At 35.6% G+C, this 23766-nt stretch overlaps 1 protein-coding gene and 1 long non-coding RNA gene across 13 annotated transcripts in view; both read right to left on the bottom strand.

Annotated features, from left to right (window-relative positions):
- LOC146404771 (uncharacterized) overlaps nt 1-23766 on the bottom strand; it is a 1009186-nt gene that overhangs the window by 145757 nt on the left and 839663 nt on the right. The window lies entirely within an intron of this gene.
- The window catches only part of USP34 (ubiquitin specific peptidase 34), a 256731-nt gene that overhangs the window by 30832 nt on the left and 202133 nt on the right, over nt 1-23766 (bottom strand). For all 12 annotated transcript variants that reach the window (XR_014841823.1, XM_085019077.1, XM_021087501.2 and 9 more), the window contains 14 exons: nt 19750-19814; nt 19586-19661; nt 19432-19479; nt 19276-19341; nt 18338-18418; nt 11815-11900; nt 10970-11138; nt 10791-10865; nt 9494-9645; nt 5851-5899; nt 5656-5760; nt 5532-5576; nt 4575-4679; nt 2792-2939 (listed from right to left, as the gene is read on the bottom strand). Coding sequence is in view for 11 of the 12 variants with exons in the window: in XM_085019077.1 (XP_084875203.1) it covers nt 2792-2939; nt 4575-4679; nt 5532-5576; nt 5656-5760; nt 5851-5899; nt 9494-9645; nt 10791-10865; nt 10970-11138; nt 11815-11900; nt 18338-18418; nt 19276-19341; nt 19432-19479; nt 19586-19661; nt 19750-19814 (1270 nt within the window). In the remaining variant the exon portion in view is untranslated. The remainder of the gene's footprint in view (nt 1-2791; nt 2940-4574; nt 4680-5531; nt 5577-5655; nt 5761-5850; nt 5900-9493; nt 9646-10790; nt 10866-10969; nt 11139-11814; nt 11901-18337; nt 18419-19275; nt 19342-19431; nt 19480-19585; nt 19662-19749; nt 19815-23766) is intronic.

Here is a 23766-nt window from a genome sequence, read left to right as displayed (position 1 = left end):
CTACATCCATGGCATATGGAAGTTCCCAGGCTAGGGGTCGAATTGGAGCTGTAGCCACTGGCCTACACCAGAGCCACAGCAATGCCAGATCTGAGCTGCGTCTGTGACTTACATACACCATAGCTCATGGCAACGCCAGATCCTTAACCCACTGAGTGAGGCCAGGGATCAAACTGCATCCTCATGGATCCTAGTTGGGTTTGTTACTGCTGAGCCATGACGGGAACTCCTCTGTAACTTTTCTTTTATGCATGTTACCATCAATTTTATTCTAAAGCTACAATGATTCTATTCAAATATGTAGGCTCTCTTCTCAAATACATTATTTCAAAAACATGTTTTCATATTACTATGGTCTTCAATATTATAATTTTTAAATGATACACTATAACAATTTATTTCCTATCTGAACACCCAATTTTAATTTTTCGCAATTATAATTAACGCTATTGGATATCCATATACTAGACAACTTACACACTTTTACTGGAATCTCTGAAATGGTATTATTTACCGAGTTAAAAGGGGGAAAAAATATTTTAAGGACCCTGTTACACACTGCTAAACCACCTTTCATAAGGGCAATATTACTTATATCACTGCGGTGTATGAGAATGCTGTTTTTTCAGCACCATCACGAGTATTAGGTGTACTGGCTAGCTAAAAAGTTTTTTTTTGGTTCAGCATAGATGATGTTGTTGCTATGGCCATGCCTGAGGCATGTGGAGGTTCCCAGGCCAGGGACTGAAACTGTGCTACAATCGAGATCTGAGCCATAGGTAATGCTGGATCCTTAATTTAGCATAGGTAATGCTATGCCACAAGGGAAATTCCAACGTCAAGTTTCTTAAAGTTTTTTTTCCATTCTCCATACTCTGCTCTTTAAGTTACTAAGCTCACACTCAAGGGGTGTGGAATTTAGCTTCACCTTTTTGGGGGGAAGATGTAGATAAATTATTTGGGATTGTTCTGTGTGGGAGATTTATCTTTTCTCCATTTTATTTATTTATTCAACCATTTATTTATATTATTATGGACTCATGGATATTTATTTTATACTCTGGACTATAATTCAGTGCTATGCTAATTATTTTTTTTACTCAAATTGCTTCAGCTTTGGGCACTGGGAGCTCTTTCAGATTAGCTCTGTCCCTTTTACATACTTTCATCCATTATGTTTTTGGAGTGCCTCTCTACTTTCTGGTTCTATAACATGCTCAGGCTCATCTTGTATATTCTTTGCTCCAGTCCTACAATCAGCCATTTCTACAAGGAGTTGTGTGACTGTTTTATTGGAAGTGATACTTAGAAATATGGATCTGAGTATCTGATGTGCTTGTTGCTGCTGCAGTTATCATTGATTTTATGCCCTCTCTGCAGAAAACTAGGAAAAATGATTTTTTTAAAAATGGCTTCACTGGCCCTGTGGGATATGGCAGTTCCTGGGCTAAGGGTGGAATCAGAGCTGCAGCTGCAGGCCTATACCACAGCCACAGCAATACTGGATCTGAGCTGCATCTGTAGCCTACTCTGCAGCTTGTAGCAATGCTGGATCCTTAACCCACTAATTGAGGCCAAGGATGGAACCTGCATCCTCATGGACACTAGATTGGGTTCTTAACATGCTAAGCCACAAAAGAAATATGATTTTAATGACTAAATTGAATGATTAAAGAATCTTAAAAATTAACTACTTTTGAGTTTTCTTTTAATACTATCAAAACAAAACATACTATATATTTATTTATGAGCAATTTCCTAATCTGTGAAATATCTATTTTTGCTATTTGTTCATCTGTCTTCCAAGATGTTTATTTCCTTCCGGCTTACTATTTAATTCCCATAATTTCAGAGAACATTTTCTCTCAGCTTGTTTTGTGTCTTTATTGCTATTTCATTCTTAGCCTTTTCAAGTCACTTTTCTTTTGTCTTTTTAGGGTCATACTCACGGCATATGGAGGTTCCCTGGCTAGGGGTCCAATCGGAGCTGTAGCTGCTGGCCTACGCCACAGCCACAGCAATGCCAGATCTGAGCCATGTCTGTGACCTACACCACAGCTCATGGCAACACCGGATCCTTAACCCATTAAGCAAGGCCAGGGATTGAATCTGCATCCTCAGGGATACTAGTCAGATTGGTTTCCACTAAGTCACAACGGGAACTCTTCAAGTTACTTTTAAGATAGGATTTTCAGACCCTTTACTCTCTTCACTAATTCTGACCATGTTTTATAACTCTATCAAGAAAAGAAACAAAAATGATAATGGTTGGCAATGTCACCCAAGAAAAGACATGGTTTCCTATTCTTTATTTTTTATTTTTTTTTTGCTTTTTAGGGCCGCACCCGCGGCATGTGGAAGTTCCCAGACTGGGGATGGAATCAGAGCTACAGCTGCTGGCCCATGCCACAGCTGCAGTAACATAGGATCCAAGCCATGTCTGTGACCTACACCACAGCTCATGGCAATGCTGGATCCTTAACCCACTGTGTGAGGCCAGGGATCGAACCCACAACCTCGTGGTTCCTAGCCGGATTCGTTTCCTCTGCGCCACGACGGGAACTCCATAGTTTCCTATTCTTAAAGAAACAAAAACACTACAGATATTTGTAAAACATTGCCATAGATATCCAAATACTCATATAACCTTAGCTTTCAAAACAATATCTCTAAGAGGCTTCGCATTATACAATGATCATATTGTGGTCACCTGAAAAACAAAACAAACAGAAAACAAAACAAAACTTCGAACAACAATAAATGTTTGTTAAATTCTGAATATCTGACTTACAAGTCCTGACTCTAGGATAATTGTGAGCCAAAAGAAACCGCTCCACCCAGTTTTCCATATTCTGTAGGACCCAGCTGTGTGCCAGTTTATTTCGGGGTGTCTGCACTGCCAACCAATCCAGACACTGAGAAGGATTGTATTCAATTACCTACAAGTAAAATGACAAAAACAGAATATAAGGCCAACTGAATGAGCAGTTACTTTTCTGTTTTTTTTTTGTTTTTTGTTTTGGTCTTTTTGCCATTGCTTGGGCCGCTCCCGTGACATATGGAGGTTCCCAGGCTAGGGGTAGAATCGGAGCTGCAGTCGCCGGCCTATGCCAGGGCCATAGCAACGAGGGATCCCAGCTGCGAGCTGCGTCTGTGACCTACACCACAGCTCATGGCACTACCGGATCCTTAACCCACTAAGCAAGGCCAGGGATTGAACCTGCAACCTCATGGTTCCTAGTCATATTCGTTAACCACTGAGCCACGACGGGATCTCCAGCAGTTACTTTTCTAAATTTATTTTTGGTATAAGTATTAGACACTTTAAAATTGAAAAGTTTTCTGAAAACTAGAGCCTAAAACAAATTTCATCCATGTTTCTTCCATTTTTAAAGCAACTTATTTTTATCAACAGGAATATATTCAGGAAAATTTCTCATTAGTTTAAAAAATAAAATTATAATAACCAAGGACTCGAAACACAGGACCAATAAGAGAATCCAGTACCTTTTATTTATTTTTTCTATTTATTTATTTATTTATTTTTGTCTTTTTGCTATTTCTTGGGCCGCTCCCGCGGCATAGGGAGGTTCCCAGGCTAGGGGTCCAATCGGAGCTGTAGCCACAGGCCTACACCAGAGCCACAGCAACGCTGGATCCGAGCCGCGTCTGCGACCTACACCACAGCTCACGGCAATGCCGGATCGTTAACCCACTGAGCAATGGCAGGGACCAAACCCGCAACCTCATGGTTCCTAGTCGGATTCGTTAACCACTGCGCCACAACGGGAACTCCCAGTACCTTTTAGGTTTTGTGAAGTTTACAAATTTATTTAAAAGTGCTTTTAATTCTCTTAAAATTCTCATTTTTACTTTTCTCATTGGTTGTCCAATCTGTTACTATAAGTGAGAATGAAAACTAGCTCACTATACCACTAATAAGATTTTTATCATAGGAAAAGGGAATCTTAGGCATCTAGAGTGGGGGTTGGAAAACTATGGCTCTTGGGCCAAATTCTGTGATTTGCCTGTTTTTAAGTTTTTATTGGAACACAGCCTTGCCCACTCCTTTACTTATTGTCTATAACTGGTTTTATGCTAAAACAGTAATTGAGTGGTTCCAATAGAGACCATATGGCCCATAAAGCCTATAATATTTAGTATCTGGCCTGTTATGACAAAAAGTTTGCTGGGCACCAGGTCTAGAGAGTAGGCCTTTTCAACATTCACCAACCTCAGCAGTAACTCTGGAAGAAAGGAAGTGGTTGGTGCTTCCTCTGTATTTTCTATCAACTAATGAAAGCACCTGGTTTGTATTTCTAGGGCTTCTACCACTTTATGGACTCTTTTGTGAGGGTAGGGATAGGCTGAAGGTTGTTTATGACTCTACGAGAGAGTCTTTAAACATCTGAAACACTAACTAGCTAAGAATTCTTCCCCCCCTCCAGATCTTCAAGCTAAAGCATCTCTTCTTTCCGTGCAGTAAGAAACTGGTACTTAACACAGGAATGATTATATTAGAAAAATAAAGTCCTCAGAAAAATAAATACTGAAACATGTGCTGCATGACTTACCTCCCATATCCTCTGCAGAATGTAAGATGCAAAGGGAGGCATTCCTGGAGGTCCACCAGCAAACTCCATTAGCATAGTCAACAATTTAAAGAAAGGATTGGCTGCCTGTAATATATATACATGATTGCATATTTAGATCTGTTTGAACCCATCTCTTATAGCGGTAAACAAACACATCACATTTAAATCTGCTGTATTAAGTTAGAGAGCTCAGTATTCATACATATCAAACAGAACTATCATAAAGCAGGATGAGCTGAGGATACAGTGTCAATTGCCTGGGAGCCACATCTGACAAAAAAAAAAGGTATTTTTCTGGATGTCAATTTGGGGAGAAAAAAAATCAAAATAGCCTCATATTAATGAGACAATCATGTTTATAGAAAAACTAAGATTAAAAGTTTCCTGTAGCAACCTCTGCTCTCTGAAGTATAATTTATATAAGTTATTTGACATGTATTATCAGAGTAGCTATAACATTTTCATTTTACAAAAATACTTTTGTACAATTCTGTATTCTATTTTACTCATACTTCTCCACCTAGGCAGAGTTTTGGGTTAGTCTACTTTCTTTTAAAGTACAGTATGATATATGCTTCAAACCAATTAACTTTAAAGATTAGTACCCAGGTGGCACTTGATAAACTGAACTTGTATGTAAATTTACATTTAATGGGAAAAATTACATTTGTGATAACACATGAAGAGGTTTATTGAAGTCACACAGTTAAAAACAGGTTATTGTGGGAGTTCCCTGGTGGCCTAGTGGTTAAGGATTTGGTATTGTTATTGCTGTGCTCTGGGAACTCCACATGACCCAGGTGTAGCCAAAAAAAAAAAAAAGTTATTGTGTTACCTTCATAATTTTTTCCCCAAAAAACAATTACACAGGTTCATTTGAAAGCAAAGTCAGTGCTGACAGTTGCTTGAAAAACAAATTAACAAACATCTACATACCTCAGGTGTCAATTTTGCTATTGATGTAAAAAGCATAGATACAATCTAAAACAAAAAAGGAGAATTTCAGAATATTCTTCTAAAAATTGCCAAAAAACTTTTAAGACTGTTTCTCATCACTTACATGTTCTGCAAGTCGATTATTGTATCGACAAAGGCTGAAAATCAGATTACAAGTCTGTCTTATATTGATGCCATCACGAATATGTTGAAACAAGAAGGGAAATCCCTGTTAAAAGCAAAAGTTGTTCATTTAAGAAATATTTTGTTTTTATTTTTGTGATTATCAAGTGGTCTAATACTGAGAAGGTATTATTACCTTTCCTCCTGTTAATGCCGCCATGTCAGTCTGTGATAATGTCAAATGCCTGAAAGAAAACATTAGTGGAAGTAAGTTTTTCTTTTCTCTGTACCACTTTATAGCCATCTGCATCATGACACACAAAAATTGTTGATTCAATTACAAGTGTACCAAGTCACCATCATAAAATGAACTCTGAACTTTCTGCTATCTAGACTGGTTAACTAAATATCTTTTAGACAATTTTTCAAAATTCCAAGAGTGGTATATCGAAGTCCAAATCTACTTTATTTCCATTTAATCACCTCAGTATTTTGGTATACTGTAACACTAGGATGGGTCTAATTTGGAGAGCTTTTTATGACATGAGAACCTTCAAAACAAAATGAACTTCTAAGAAATAGGGAATTTTACTTTCAATTTTAAAATCACTGCATATTTCTTTAACTTATGAAAAATTTCATACACATACAAAAGTAGAATATTGTAAGCATCACATCACTCGGCTACAGATTACCAACTCACGGTCAGTCTTGTTTCATTTGTACCTCTTACTCATTCAATACGAAAAATTCTGAGGCAATTTCAGATATTTTATCACTTAGTCCATAATCCCAATACATATCTCAAACATAATTTCAAAAACATAACATTTCCATTATTCACACCTAAAATAAATTAACAATTATTTATGACCACACAATATCCAATGTACAATTTCCTCAAGTTTCTAAAAAAATTTTGCTTTATACTTAATTAGTTTGAATAAGGATCTAAATAAAGTCCTCTACTGCCACTGGTTGAAATGTCTCTTAAATCTCTTTTAGATAACTGATTTCCCCTCTGATTTTATCTTGCAATTAATCTGTTGAAGAGGGCAGGTGGTTTGTCCTGTAGACTTTCCCAATTTTCCATTTTGCTGATTATATCTTTGGTGTGTTGAATTAACACATACTTCCTATAAATGTTGGATCTAGAGACTTGACCAGATCTAGGTTTGACTTTTTAATCAAGAATACCTTGTAAGAGGTGGTTTGAACATTCATCAGAAGGTACACAATGAAAAGATGTCCCACTTTTTTGTAATGTTTTCAACCAATGATGGTCGTTTCTTGGATCCATTATTTCATTTGGGATACAAAATACTGATATCCTAATTCCAGCATTATTTCTTCATTTATTAGCTCAAATACTCTATGACGACAAACATCCCTCTCATTTCCCATCTGGTTGCCACGAAGTATATAATTCTTGCAGGTACGGTAAATGCTTGATATTTTTCTTTTATTAATAAGTTTCCAAGATTATTATTTGGTTTCTTAATATACTCTAAAAGTTGCCAATAACTTTTAAAAACTTCATTTTTAGGTATCATTATGAACTCATGGATGTAAACATCTGTGATGTAAAGTCCACTTGCAGTTATTCTTACTATTATTGATGCTCAAGTTGTCCAGTCTATGACCAGTAGAAATGTCCTTAAGTTGACTCTTGAGTCCTTTTAACATGAATGACCTCATTAGTCTCTGACAGCCTCCTTGCTCTCCAAAATGACAAAATATTTCAAGCTTCCCATTCACTTCTTGCCCAAGACCTGGAATTGGCCCTTTTCCCAAGGAACCTTGATTTTTTTTTTTTCAGTGGGAAATGATATCTAGATGCCAGGATATCTCACTGATTCTGGGCTGGACAGGATTTCTAGGCCTTTTCAGAAAATGGCAATACATAATACATTTTCTGTTTCCTTAAGACAAAATATATCATGACCTCTACTGATATCCCCAAATTCCATTTTAAACGTTATATAAACACCCTACAGTTTTATATTTATATTTATCCTTTCTTTTTTAAAAAGTCTTCATTTCTAATGACATTAACAATTACGTATTTACTTTATTCTATAATATAGTTTCAAAATAACCATTCTGATTATACTAGTAACAATATAAGCAGTAAAACACTCTAGGATAATTTTACAATTCTTTTTGTCCTTCAGGTACATCCACTAAAAATAACAGTTAAATTAGTGTGTTCTAAAGTCACTTTAATTCTTCTTCAGTAGCTATGTTGGCAACTCAAATTATAGTTAGGCTCATTTATTTCAGTCTTTTGATTTTTTGGGATTGCATTTTATTAATTTATAGTTATATTAAACATTTACATGATAGCAAAGATAAGTCTAAAAAACAACACAAAGTACTATATTCAAAGAAGTCAAATTTCCACTCCTGTCCCCTTTAGCCTACTTTCCCCTCTCCCAACCATTGGAAGTTTTTTCTTTGGGGGGGGGACGTGCCAGTGGCATGTGGAAGTTCCTGGGCCAGTGATCAAACCCACGCCATAGCAGTGACCTGAGCCACAGCAGTGACAACACCAGATCCTCTCCTTAACCTGGTGAGCCACCAGGGAACTTTGGAAATTATTTTTTTAAAGTTTATTTTTTAAAATTTAGTCTTGAATTTAAAAAAATAGTCAATTACTGTTATTTGTAGTACTATTTTCTTTTATAAAGAGCTGCAAACCCAGTAATTAGTGAATACTAAATCACTGCTCATAGGGAAAAATAAAAATAAATATGATTCTCTGGTCATACCATTTTTATCAACAGATGGATGTTATCTTGTTTTATGTATGTTTGTGTTCAAAGATACCCAATTTAATGTTGATTTATTACCACACAGCAAACAGCACTGTAACTCAAACCTGAACGAAGTTTATCTAATGTATTTTCCCTCTAGGGCAAATCATGGCCTTCTGCTTGAAAGCATGTTTAAATAGCAAAATCACCAACAAAAAGCATAAATGTGAAAATGTGGCATATACCACAGAAAAAAACATTCATTTACAATATAAGTAGCTGAAACAAGAAAACAGAGTGTCATCATGTTTGACCTCAGCTGGGAAAGTGTGGATCAGGTCAACTCAAATTCTTTGCCACTCTGTATGTTCTATAATGTACAAATGACTATAAAAGCTCAAGTACTTACAAATAAATTAGTATGTAGGTAAATCTGCAAACTGGAGATCCATGAATAATGATGATTGATTGCATTCACAGATGTGCATACACACACATTCACACTTTCTCTCACTGTCATTTTCTCTCTCACAGTTTACCCTTTCTTACAAAATAGCATACTATTATATATACTTTTCTCCACCATGTTTTCACTTAGTAATATCTATCCTTAAGATTCCCTCATAATAGTACAGATATATTCCATACTTTCTGTTTTTTTCTGGTATAGAGTATTCTGAGTGGATGCTGCATTTCTTCAACTAGTTCCCTTTGTGGACATTGTCAGTCTTTTGCTGTTTATAAACATTGCTTCAAAAAACAGCACTGCACATACATCTTTCTGTATTTTGAGAACAGAATCCCAGAAGTGGGGTTACTTGGCAAAAGGATGAATGCACATATAATTTTGCTAGATATTTTTTACTGTATATTTCTTCAATGTATATTTCTAACATGGCTCAGAAGCAAAGTAAAGAGTTTGGTACAAAGGATTGAAATACTTATGCTACAAGAGTTGATGAATAATGTTATTATTTAAAAGAAATTAAGTAACAAAAGCTACTGAGTTAATAATGGTAAAACAATTGTAAGAGGAATAAAATTAAACATGCTTTAAGCACTTTGAATGTTGAAACATTTCACCTTTCTGAGCGAGACTGTTCAACCAAAAGAGCAACTAAAGCTATCATTTTTTCAAGGGCAGCTGGCCTGTATTTTTCTTCTGCCAGAGAGAGAATATCTTCTTCCTCCTCCTCTTCTTCACCTTCTTCCTCTGACAACACTTCAACTTGAGGCTAGGACATAACAAAATTCATCAAAATTCAGTATTAAAATATTGGTTTTTAATATTACATTGAGAGCAAGTAGCTTGTTTTATATAACTATCCAGGGTTTATGGTAGCAGAAGCATGAATCAGGAAAAATAGCCACTAATCCTAACTTTAAAAGTTTAAACCACATTCAGGACAATTTTAGACTTAATCAGAGAAGAGCTGTAAAGATTTTCAATACTGTGATTATTTACCTTACCTAAGGAGATAAATTTTTTAATAATATTTTATTCTTAAAGGCAAGCTCCATGGAAAATAAATCAGGATCAAATTTATATGAGTAAGATATAACAGTATTTCATATTTAATAAAAATGCTAGTTCACAAATTAAGAAATCTTTATTTGCAGTTTTCAGATAATCCAAACAGTAATAAGCATTTCAAAGAGATATTCATTTGGGTTTTCAAATGCCAAGAGTGAAAAGATTTTATGATCTAACAAAGCAAAAGAAAAGCATTCTAAATAAGTAGCCATCCAGGCTGGAATTAGGTAACAAAAGTACTTATTTGGAAAAGCATTACAGCATAATGTTTAATAGTTTCACTCAAGAGTCTTACCAAGGATTCAAAGCCCAACACACTGTAATCTAAAACAAGTTAAATTCTTAATGCCCCAAGATCCCATCTGTAAAATGGAGTTAAGAACAGTACTTACCTCTAAGAGGTGTAAGAAGGATTAAATAAGACAATGCAAATAGAGCAATGATCCATTGTGGTCACTACCGACAACACAAAATTGATGTAATATTTCAATATTATGAACAGCCCAGCTATTCGAATTTTTGGAAGACTCTGACAGACTTAACATAGTAAGGGCTTAAAAAATAACCAACACAAATGTTCACCAAAAAACAACTTGCTATTAATAGAATGGTAAAGTAGGTGGTAAACATTTTGCCTAAATTTATTTGCCTTGATCCAGGGCCATACCAGTGAAATTTATCACTTGCTATGTCCATTAAAAATATCAACCAAACTCAGTCTCTTAAAATCATTAAAATTTAATATCAGGGCTAGAAGAGACTAAAAGGGAATCTTTTATCTAATGACTTTTCATGATGCAAACTTGAAAACTCTAAATCCCTGATACGAGACAGAATTGTACTTACATTTTCAGGCCCTTTGGTTCCCATGTAAAAATGTACCATTGTAGATATGGCTTGCAGTGAAAGCAAGAATTGGCTCTAAAAATAAAAATATCAATTTAATAATATAAAATAAAAACAATTTAGCTTTAAATACTGAAAATAAGTACATAATTCAAAAAATAAACAAGATTGAGTCTCACCTCTTCTTCACCCATTTTGGCAAATTCATAAAGGAAGGCAAAGTATTCTGTAAGATGTTTACTGTGAGGCTTTACACCATGTTCCATAATTAATAACAGAGTTCTTACAAATCGAGTGACACATGAACGGCCACCTATATCTTCTACTGAAGCATCCATATCATCAGACCTGAAAACATAATTTTATATACTTTAGGGAAAATATTAAATCTGGGGAGAGATATTTTAGGAGAAGAAATATTTTAAAAACTTGAATTTATATCTTTCATTTTTATAATAATATTATCAATTATAGTAATAAAAATAGTTGGATTTCAGTTATTGTGCCTGGCTAAAAGCAATCAAAACAAAAAGACAAGTATTCCAAAATTTGAAGATTTTGAAAATGCACTTAATTAAATAAAAATAAGGAGTTCCCACTGTGGCTCAGTGGGGTTAAGCACCCAACACAGTGTCTGTGAGGATATAGTTTCAATCCCTGGCCTCACTCAGTGGGTTAAGGAGTTGGTGTTGCTGCAAGCTGCAGTGTAGGTTGCAGACTCGGCTCAGATCTCGTGTTGCTGTGGCTGTGGTGTAGGCGGACAAGTGCAGCTCCAACTTGACCCCTAGCCCAGGAACTTCCATCTGTGCAGGTGGGGCTGCAAAAAAAAATAAAAACAAAATTTCCTTCTTGATTTCTATTATTACAGGTTATTTTATTTAAAAATTTTTTTAATTATAGTTTACAGATTATTTTAAAATCGAAGAATCTAAATATTCCAGTGTGGATATTTAGAAATACTTTGTAGGCAGATCATCAAAAAGCTTAAAAGTAGATTGTTCGGTTCCAAAGATATACTTCTTACCCATCTTCCATTCCTGGCTGTAGATAGAGATGAGCGTGCACAGGTCTAAGTCTCTGAATCACATGGATACACAAACGCTGGAACATCTATACATGAAAAGATAAAACATCCTAAGAGTCAACTCACATCAGGTAACAAAGATACTGAGAAATTAGCAATGATCGAAAATTCTTTGTTGGCGTTCTTGTTGTGGTTTAGCAGATAAAAACCCAACACAGTGTCTGTGACGATGCAGGTTCAATCCCTGGCCTAAGTGGGTTAAGGATCCAGTGAAGGTCACAGACGCAGCTCAGATTCCACATTGTGGTGGCTGTGGTGTAGGCCTGAAGCTCCCATTCTACCCCTAGCCTGGGAACTTCCATATGCCTCAGATGTGGCCATAAAAAGGAAAAAAAAAAAAATTCTTTATTACTCATTTATATTTTGCCCACGGATTATCTTTTGACATTCTAAAAGTTTCCCGAAGTCTCTACTACAGATTGAAGTTGAAAGGCAGGGTTAGCTTCAAAAACAATATTCAGTCTTACAATAAAGCAAAAAGGAAAAACAAACTATAAGGTTTAAGTAAGAGATTATCAAATACAAAGCTTCATGAAATCTTCCTAACTACTGGAGACAAAAAAAGAAAACTTGGCCTTCATTTCTTTTAGAAGAGTGGGGTGGGGCAGGACAGTTGTTTATCAGAAGTTGAATGACTAGGAGAAGGAAATATGATTTAAGTTTATCCAAAAAAGTATGGATTACAAATATCTGGGGATTCTCTAAATCAGATATACAAACAGCCATTAAGCACATGAAAAGATGTTCAATATCATTAATTACTAAGGCAACGCAAACCAAAATCACACTAAGATACTACTTCACACCCATTAGAATGGATAAAATCAGGAAAACAATAACAAATGATGAAGAAGATGCAACAAAATTAGCACCTTTATAGATTGCTGGTGGGAATGTAAACTGGTGCAGACTTCATGAAAAAAGTTTGGTAGATCCTAAAAATGTTAAACAGAGTAACCATGGAACCCAGCAATTTCTTCCTACATATATATCAAAAACAAACAAAACACTGAAAACACATGTCCACACAAATAGCTAGATATAAATGTTCATAGAAGTTATTAATAATAGCCAAAAAGTGGAAATATTGGAAATGTTCATCAGCTGCTGATGGGATAAACAAAATTTGGTATTTGGAATATTTTTTGGCAGTAAGAAGAAATGAAATACAGATAGAAGCTACAACACATGGCTAAATCATAACAACACTGTTAAATCAAAGAAGCCAGTCACAAAAGACCACATGCCATGTGATTCTAATTATACAAAATGGTCAGAATACGCAAACCCATAGAGACAGAAAATAGATTGATAGTGGCTCCAAGACTGAGGAGAAGGGACAGGATAAAATGAAAGTGACTGCTAGTAGCTATGGGATTTCTTTTTGGGGTATTACAAAATTAGATGATGGTTACACATTTGGGAATAAATTAACGACCACTAAAATTTATATTTTGAAAAGTTTTAATACATTTTATAAGAATCATATTTCATTATAGGTTTGTCTGAATATACATCCAGGAGTGGGATTTCTGGATCATACAGTAGTTCTAAATTTGGTTTTCTGGAGTTCCCATTGTGGTGCAGCAGAAATGAATCTGACTAGAAACCATGAGGTTGCAGGTTCGATTCCTGGCCTCCCTCAATGGGTTAAGGATCTGGCATTGCTGTGAGCTGTGGTGTAGGTTGCAGATGCTGTTTGGATCTGGCGTTGGTGTGGCTCTGGTGTAAGCCGGCAGCAACAGCTCTGATTAGACCCCTAGCCTGGGAACCTCCATGTACCGCAGGTGCAGCCCTCAAAAGAAAAAAGACAAAGGACACAGACACATAAATAAATAAATAAATTAATTAATTAATTAGGTTTTCTGAGGAGCTTCCATACTGTTTTCATAGTGATTGTACCAATTTACATTCCCACCAACAGCATAGGAGGATTCCCTTTTCTCCGCACCCTCTCTAGCATTTATTATTTGTAGCCATTCTGTTATTGACAGTCATTTTGACTGGTGTGAGGTGGTACAATTCAAAAAAATAACATGCAGGAGAGAGGATTAAGATGGCAGAATAGAAGGACTGGAGCTCAACTTCTCTCCTAAAAACAACAAAATTCACAACTAAAAGCTGAGCAATCTCCACACAAATGGACCAGAAACCTTAAAAAAAGATATCCTACTCACGAAGAAAAAGAGGAGGCCATATCAAGTGGTAGGAGGGGCGATTTCACCATATAAACAACCCCATACCTCCCAGGTGGGATGCTCCACAGACATAAAACTAACTGGTTCACAGAGACTCACCTACAGGAGTGAGAGTTCTGAGACCCACATCAAACCCTCATGTGCAGGGATCCGGCACTGGGAGAAAAGAGCCCCTGGAGCATCTGGCATTAAAGGCCAGTGGGGCTTGTGCGCAGGAGCTCCACAGGACTGGGGGAAACGGAGACCCCATTCTTAAAAGGCGCACATGGACTTTCACGTGCACTGGGTCCCAGGGCAGAGCGAGGTCTCCATAGGAATCTGGGTCAAACCTGACTGCAGTTCTTGGAGGACATCCTGGGAAAACAGGGGTGAATGTGGCTCGTTGTGAGGGAAGGACATTGAAGGCAAAGCTCTTGGGAATATTCAGCAGCTGCCTCTCTCTGGAGGTGCCCATTTTGGGAACATCTGGCCCCACCCTTCAGTCAGTGCTGAGAAGCCTCAGGGCAAACAACAATCCAGGTGGGATCATAGTCCCGCCCCTCAGTAAACAGGCTACCTAAAGACCCCTCAGGCACACAGCTGCCTCTAATCCCATCCAGAGACTAAGCCACACCCACCAGAGGGATTAGAATCAGCCCCACCTACCAGTGGGGAGGCATCAGCCCCTCCCATCAGGAAGCCTACAGCAAGCCCCCATACGGACTTCAGCCACAAGGGGGACAGACACCAGAAGTAAGAGAGGCTACAACCCTGTTATCTGTAAAAAGGTTACCACACCAAAAACCTATAAAAATGAAAAGACAGAGAACTATAACTCAGACGAGGGAGAAAGGAAAAACCCCAGAAAATCAGCTAAGGGATGAGGAGATTCTTAGCCTCCAGGAAAAAGACTTTAGATTTTGATGCTGAAGATGATGCAAGACATTGGAAATAAACTGGAGGCAAAGATGGATAACTTACAGGAAACACTGACCAAAGAGATACAAGATATAAAACTTAAACAAGAAGAGATGCAAAAAACAATCACTGAAATAAAAATCACTAGAAGCAGCTAGCAGCAGAATACAGGAGGCAGAATGAATAAGCAAGGTGGAGGACAGATTAGTGGAAATTACGGATGCAAAACAGAAAAGAAAAAAGATTGAAAAGAAATGAAGAGAGTCTCAGGGAACTCTGGGACAACATTAAACGCACCAACATCCGTATTATAGGGGTGCCAGAAGGAGAAGAGAGAGAGAAAGAGACAGAAAAAATATTCAAAGAGATAATAGCTGAAAACTTCCCTACCATGGGAAAGGAATCACTGACTCAAATCCAGGAAGCACAATGAGTACCATATAAAATAAACCCAAGGAGGAATACACCGAGACACATATTAATCAAACTGACCAAAATTAAAGACAAAGAGAAAATCTTGAAAGCAGCTAGGGAAAAGAAACAAGTAACATACAAGGGAACTCCAATAAGGTTATTGGCAGATTTTTCAACAGAAACTCTGCAGGCGAGAAGGGAGTGGCATGATATACTTAACATGATAGAAGGAAAAAACCTCCAGCCAAGGTTACTTTACTCAGCGTCTCTCATTCAGATTTGAAGGAGAAATTGAAACCTTCACAGATAAGCAAAAGTTGAGAGAATTCAGCAACACTAAACCAGCCTTATGACAAATACTAAAGGAACTTCTCTAGGCAGAAAAGAAAAGACAGCAACAGGAAACAAAAGTTCCACAAATGACAAGGCCCACCTGTAAAGGTATATATACAGTAAAGATACAAAATCATCCATGCACAATTATACCACCACAATCAGAAATCATGAGAAGAGGTGGGTACAAATGCAGGACACTGGAGGTGAACTTGCAATTAAGAGAACAACAACTTAAAACAATCTCAAATACACACAGACTCGTATATCAAAACTTCAGTATAACTGCAAACCAAAAATCTACAATTGATACACAAACAAGGAATCTCTGGAGAAGAAATATATCTCATAGTAAATAAGTGCATAATCCACCATGAAGGGGGTCATTTGACATCATTCTTGGACTGCTGAAGTCTTCTTAGAACTGATTCTGATTTCCTCTCCATCAAACAATTTATGATAATTAAATAATGCAACTGTACAATTAAATAATACGGTTCTACAACTGTATTATTAATAACCATTTCTCTCCATGGTATAATGTAAGGTCTATAATGTCTTGTTTATCACATCACCTAGAATGGTGTAATGCCTATATTGAAGAATCAATAAGATGTAATAAATTGTGAGGACACATTTATATAATTACGCTGTTTTTTAACCAATTTATGCATTTTATATTTTCCTTATTTTCAGAGGGTGTATTATTTTTGTTATTTTTACCAGTTATTCTTTTTTTATTATGCTATATAAAATATTTAATGGTATATAAGGCTTCCTTCTTTATAAATTTTAGTTGCATAATATACCAATTTTAAGATAATGCTAATTTTTAAAGAAAAATTGAAATGTAATAGATAATACTAAATAGTAAAGATAAAAGCCATACAAAATGAGATAAAGTATAGAATAAATTTCCTATTGGTCTCAGCATATTTTCCATTCCACTTCTCCAGAGGGAGTCATTTAATCTCTTTCTTAAGATCCTTGATATAATAATCTGTGTGAATGTAAATGTATTTAAATATATGTATTTTATTTTGTAAAAAAATAAAAATAAAATTTCACACACACACAAAAATGTATGTAATTTCAGAACAACCCCTTAACTTTGTAACCTCTCAAGAATGTTAATTATTCTTAAATAGTTATCAAATGTTGCTACCTCCCCCACATACATGGTTTTTACATACTTTCATATTCTCCTTCAAAATTACATTGATTATTATTTAGCCTTTAGATCTCTTCAATATATTAGAGAATCAAATTTTCATGAGTGTGTTTGAGTGTGTTATAATCAATTGACAATTTATATAAACTATCTTTGTATTCTTGATCACAGAAATATTTCTCCATTCATTCATTTAGGTCTTTCATAACTTTTGATGATTTTTTATAATTTTCTCCATAAAAACCTTGTACATCTTCTTTGAATCACTGTACTAAGTATCATGTGTTATTAGCTGCTGTAAATACATATATTTATTTTTAGAAAGAAAAAAAACCCAAAAAACAAAAAGATACATGCACCCATGTGTTCATAGCAGCACTATTCCAAATAGCCAACACATGGAAACAACCTAAATATCTACCAACAGATGAATGGATTAAGATGTGGTACATATACACAATGGACAACTACTCAGCCATAAAAAGAATGAAATAATGTTATTTGCAGCAACATGGAGGCAACTAGATATTCTCATACTAAGTGAAGTCTGAAAGAGAAAGTCAGACACCACAGAATATCACTTATATGTGGAATCTAAAGTGTGGCACAAATGAACTTACCTACTGCAGAACAAAAACAGACTCACAGACATAGAGAACAGACTTGTGGTTGCCAAGGGGGAGGGGGGAGGGAGTGGAAAGAACTGGGAGTTTGGGGTTAGTAGAGGAAACTATTATACTGAATGGATAAGCAATGAGGTCCTTCTGTATAGCACAGGGAAGTGTATCTAATTTCTTGTGACAGAAGATGATGGAAGATAATATGAGAATGAGAATGTACATAAATGTATGACTGGATCACTTTGCTGTACAAGAGAAATTGACAAAACACTGCAAATCAACTATATGTAGTTATATACAAAAAAAGATTATATTTCAGTAATAACTGAGAAGTAGCATATTTCAGATTAAATTTTTGGTTTTGTGTCATAAATGCATATATACTTTTTCTTCCTTGTTAATTTTTCCAATAATTTAAGAAGAACACATTGATTCATGTGACAGTTCAGAATCTATCAAAGTAATATACTATATGCTATTCATTTAACTTTCAAGGCCATTATAGTACCCTCCCATGGCTAGAGTATCTAAGAATATCTATGGGTCTAAAAAAGAATCTGCACAACTCGTTAAAGCAGTTAGAGTAAGAGCTGAGAAAATAGGTTACATAGCTGACTTCCTATAACCAGGAAATGTGAATGATTTTAATCACTTGACTGGACTGATAGTTGATTTGCCAAAAGAAACTGGTGAAAAGAGTAGCAAAATAACTTTTATTGTATAAAAGAGGTGTATCTTTTTAAATTACTTTCAATGCTGGGTTAAAACATATTCACAGGCAAATTTAGAATAATTAATTTGAAAGCCACTTTAAGTAAATTTTTTCTTACCTGTCTCACAATTTGATTAGGGCACTTAATTAGTATCTGCATTGGCCACCAATCATCATCAGCCATGCGGTCCAAAAACCACTGTAAGAAAATAGTGTGATTTTGACTCTAGTTGACATAAAGATTATTTTAAATTTTCACCAAAATAGATTCTTCAACTGTTACAAAGTCTAAAATTTTAAATGCTGAAAGTCATAGGGTCACCTCATTACTGGATTTCATGGATTCCAACTATATTACAGTGCACAACCTACATGATAACAACCTGCAGTCCTAACAATAAAAGTGGAATGACAGGGATTTCCCTTGTGGCATTGTCACTGCAGTGGCTCAGATTTGACTGCTGGCCGAGGAACTACCGCATGCTGCAGGTGTGGCCCAAAAAAAAAAAAAAAAAAGATAATACTGTTTTCCTCTTAAACTTCATAAAGGTCACACTGTAGCCTTTTCCTATTGATAATATATGATCTGAGTATGATTCACTTTATGTTTAAAAACAAAATTTGTTGTCTTGATAACAAAAACATCTTTCTTTATGTTTAGCTAAGACAATTTCCCATTAATTTCAAGATATCTCTTTCTTTTTGGCTGTGCCTGCAAAATGCAGAAATTCTGGGGCCAGGGATCGAACTCATGCCACAGCAGTGACCAAGTCACAGCAGTGACATCAGCAGATCCTTAACCTACTGTGCCACAGCAGGAACGCCCCAAGGATTTTTAAGTAACTTAAAAATCCATTAATTAATCAATGTAACAAATGTGATACATAATTATAACTTTCTCTTAGTGGTGAAGTAACTTTAGGAACAATTTACATTGGGGTCCCTATGATATGTAATAGATAAAACAATTTTGCTATAGCATCAAAAGAATAAAAGAAAACAAAACAAAACAGTGAACCTTAAACTATATATTGCTTGTTGAATTATTCACCTCACCTCACAAGCTGCTTGACTATTATTAAACTGTTTGGTCAAGAGTTCAATCCACTGAAGCATTGTGGGCTAAAAAAGAAAAAGAAATTACTTAAGGTGTTAAGAAATAACTGACAAATGACATAAATGACACAAAAATTTACAAAGTAGAACACATACCTTTTCTTTTGAATGAATAAATGTCTCTAGGACAAAGGAAGTGCTTAACTATAAGGAAAAATAAAATTAAGCAAAAAAAGATTTAATTATTTTAAAATAGTCAATTCTGAAGAATATCTAAGGCTATATATATGTACATATGTATATATATTACCTTTGCTGTCATTAAAGACACAGCTTTAGGATCTGGTAATGTACTGGGAATACAACTACACAACTGCCACATAAACCTAGAATTTGAAAATATTAGGTTAAAATTCTTACAGAATAAGATTTTCTTAAAAAATAAAAATCTATCTTTAAATCTACCAAACTTACCCAAAATATGTATGTTCAAAAATGTTTTTGTCTTGAAGAAACTGCATGTTATCATGCCAAATCCACTGGAAAAAAAAAATTTTAACACTAGACAACAGAAAGCTTTTGTTTCATTACATTTTGCCAATATTTTTATTAGACAAAGGCTTGCTCTAAAAGAACAAACGACAAAAAAAAACACATGCACTTAAAATTCCATTAGCTTTTTCCCAGGTATGTGGAATATGGAAATATTTACTAAACATGATCCAATTTATCATTCCTTTTCTGGCAACCTCAGCAATCATGTTTTTTAAAAAAAAATGTATTTATGAAGATTTTAAAGAATTCTGAACTCCCATCTGTCTGAAGAGCAAATGCATAATGAATAAAACTGTTACACTGACAACATACATGAAAATTATGTTTGACTGATATTCTGATAAGAATAGGTTTTAAGAGAAAGATTTATGTTTAAAAACTGGCAAAATAAATTTTATTCAGGTTTGCAGGCCTAAATGAGAGATGATTTCCTTGTTTACTCTCTAAAAACAAGGAAGAATGATCATCTCTGAATATGTCCTATAGAAGTGCTTTGCTGACTTCAGTCTTTGTGTCCTCTCTCTGAATACCCTAAACATGCTCTAAGTCATTTTAAGTTCTATAAAATTATTTTTATCTGGAATAAATTTATGTTCTGATTATGGATATTTACTATCTTTATCCCCCTGAAGATTTAAAACCACCTCTACTTGCCTCCCCAGCCTACTACTCTACACCAGAACCAGGTCTTATAATCATGAATTAGGGCTCCTGCTCCACATTTGGTATCTGGAAAATCACAGGTCTGATCTGGCCTGCTTCAGAATTCTTGGTCCTCTAGCATTTCTAGGCATATAGCTTTCTGTGTAGCTCCAAACACACACTCATCTCAATCTGGCACCTTTTCATGGCCCCATTCTGAGCTGCTTGCTTCTAGACACAAGCTCACCTCTAGATCCTGTGTCATAATTTTTGTCCCCCCTTTATCTCACAAGACCTTAACTCTTGGCCACTATTATCTGTTTTGAACCTGAAGTCTGGTAGACCTGTGGTTTCTAGCAGACTCAGTGCTTTTAATTCTACTCCATTTCAGTCCTACAGAAGCATTCATCTTGTTTTCTGATAGTCCTTTTTACACTCTATGTGGAGCCACCTGTGCATGTCTAAGTGTAAGAATACTATATCACACTGATGAGAACATTTCTAGATATTTTATGCATATCAACCAACTTCATCTTGGGCCACTTTTATTAAACATTACAGCCACAGAGGTTTATCTTTCAGCTTCTAAAACATGCCAATGAGCTCCATCCTTCCTCAGGGGATTTGTACATAATGTTCTCTTTGACTGGACTACTCCTCACATGATTAACTCCTCAGTAACTTTCAAGTCTCAGTTTAACTTAAGTTAATCTGAAACATTTCTAGATCACCTTCCTCAGCAATCCCAATCAACTGGTTATCCTTTCTGATCACTCTATTTGTTTTCCTTTCTGATCACTCAACTAGTTATCCTTTCTGATCATTCCATTTGTTTCATCCAGAACAGTCATAACAATTCAGAATGCTTGTTTACATAATATATTTTAAGGTTCTAAGATTTTCTATTCTCCCTTTTGGAAACATCTGCTACCAGCTATATTTTAACTGTCTAAATGTAAAGGACTAGATTCCAGTTAATATCTAAAAATCTATATTAAGTATCAGAGTATTACTCTATTTTAAAAATTTTTAGTAAAATATATATGCAAACATTTTGAATTAGTAAGCCGAAACAATAACGGGTAAAAAATGTTTGGTTTATGTTTACAACCAAGAATATTCTAATGTAGTTTAGTTTGTTTTTCTTGTTACAGCAGAGAAAAAGTCTAGGATTCTTTCCTTTTTTTTGGCTGCACCCATGACACAGCAGCGATCGAAGCTGCTGCAGTGACAACACCAGATCCTTAAGCCACTGTGCCACAAAAAAACTCCTAGGATTCTCTTTTGTCATAACACAGATTAGTGGTTCTCAAAGAATGGTTTAGAGAGCTGTGGGGGGTGGGGTGGGGGGAGAGGTTTCCCTGTGACCATTTTAGGGTGTCTCTAAGGTCTAAACAATGTTCTTAGTAATAATACAATGCCATCTGCTTTTTTTTTTTAAAAAAAAGACTCATTCTCTCCTCAGTGTACAATGGAGTTTTCTAGAGGTTTAATGATAAGTAAGTTCACAAGAGACCAAATGCAGAGGCTGTTATGAGACTCTAGTTGTCTTACACTAAAGAAAGTATTAGATTTGCAAAACTAAAACAGGGCCATTTTCTCACTGAATTATTTTGTGAAAAATATTTTTCACTACAAAACATTATTTATATTAGCATATCATGGGTTTATTTATTTATTGTCTTTTAGGGCCACAGCGGCGGCATATGGAGGTTCCAGACTAGGGATTGAATCGGAGGTGTAGCCACTAGCCTACGCCAGAGCCACAGCAATGCCAGATCCAAGCCGTGTCTGTGACCTACACAACAGTTTATGGCAATGTCACACCCTTAACCCACTGAGTGAGGCCAGGGATCGAACATGCGTCCTCATGGATAATCAGTCAGATTTGTTTCTGCTGACCCACCATGGGAACTCCCATTTTTGTTAATTTTAAATAAATTAAAACAAATTTTGAAAATTTGTTTTAATTTCTAATATGGCAAATAAGGATACATATAACCACATTAAAACTAACAGTTAAAAATACTCTTAGAGTTCCCTCATGGCTCAGTGGGTTAAGAAGCCAGCCTGGTCACTGTTGTGGCTTTGGTTACACCTGTTGTTCTGATTTCATCACTGACCAGGAACTTCCACATGCTGTGGGTGTGGCCAAAAAACTCCCCAAACAAAAAACCAAAACAAGCCTGCAAACCAAAAATTTCTTAAAGGTTCTCAGTAATTTTTAAGACTACAAGTAAGTCCTAAGAACAGGAAGTTTGAGAACCATGTATGTAGATAAACAATATACAGTTGACCCTTGAACAAGAGGGATTTAGGGTTGCCAAAATCTAGCCCAGTCAAAAATCTATAGATAACTTTTGACTCTCCAAACCTTCAGTATTGATAGCTTACCGTTAACTGGAAGCCTTACTGATAACATAAACAGTTGATTAATACATATTCTGGGAGTTCCTGTTGTGGCACAGTGGGTTAAGAACCTGACACAGTGTCTGTGAGGATGCGGATTTGATCCCTGGCCTTGATCAGTGGGCTAAGGATCCGGGGTTGCTGCAAGCTGCAGGGCAGGTTGCAGACGTCACTGCGGCATGGGTCGGCAGCTGCAGCTTTGATTCGACCACTAGCCTAGGAACTTCCATATGCCAAAGGGGTGACCATAAAAAGAAAAGAAAAAAAAACAAACCAAAAACCTCCCTGACATATTCTGAATGTGTATGTGTTACATGCTGTATTCTTATAATAAAATATCCTAGAGAGAAGACAATGTTTCAAAAAGCTTAAGAGAATATACATTTATATTACTGTATTATATTTATACTGTAAATTTATGTCATCTGTTTACAAGATGAGTCATTTTCATCAAGTCTTATACAAAACCTTGTAGATATTATAGGTAGTACTAACACTAGATATCAAAAATAAGAAGATAACATGTAAAAGAAATCTGTATTTAACTAGATACTGTATTTACTGAAGGAAAAAAATTCACATAAGTGGACCCTGTAGTTCAAGCCCATGTTGTTCAAATGTCAACTGTATATCATTAAAATTTTATTTAAAATTTCATTTTATTTCGCAAGTGGGCTATTATTAAACACTGTTGTGTCCTTATCTAGAACATGGTCTAGATTTGTTTGAAAACCCTGAGGACACGAAGTCCTGCACATGATGATGATTATAATTTTGGTTATGATAGCAGTTGAAATAAATTTTTGTATAAATAGGTGAGTTTAATAGCTTGAAATCTAGTGAAGCATCTAATTTTGCTGGTAAGTCCAATTCAATGGTTTGAAA

Source organism: Sus scrofa, chromosome 3 (genome assembly GCF_054392235.1).
Source record: "Sus scrofa isolate SSC_HxYL_T2T_F1_AM1 chromosome 3, Sscrofa_HxYL_maternal_Yorkshire_Landrace_v2.0, whole genome shotgun sequence".
Classification (NCBI taxonomy): domain Eukaryota; kingdom Metazoa; phylum Chordata; class Mammalia; order Artiodactyla; family Suidae; genus Sus; species Sus scrofa.
This window is presented reverse-complemented; position numbering and strand designations above follow the sequence as displayed.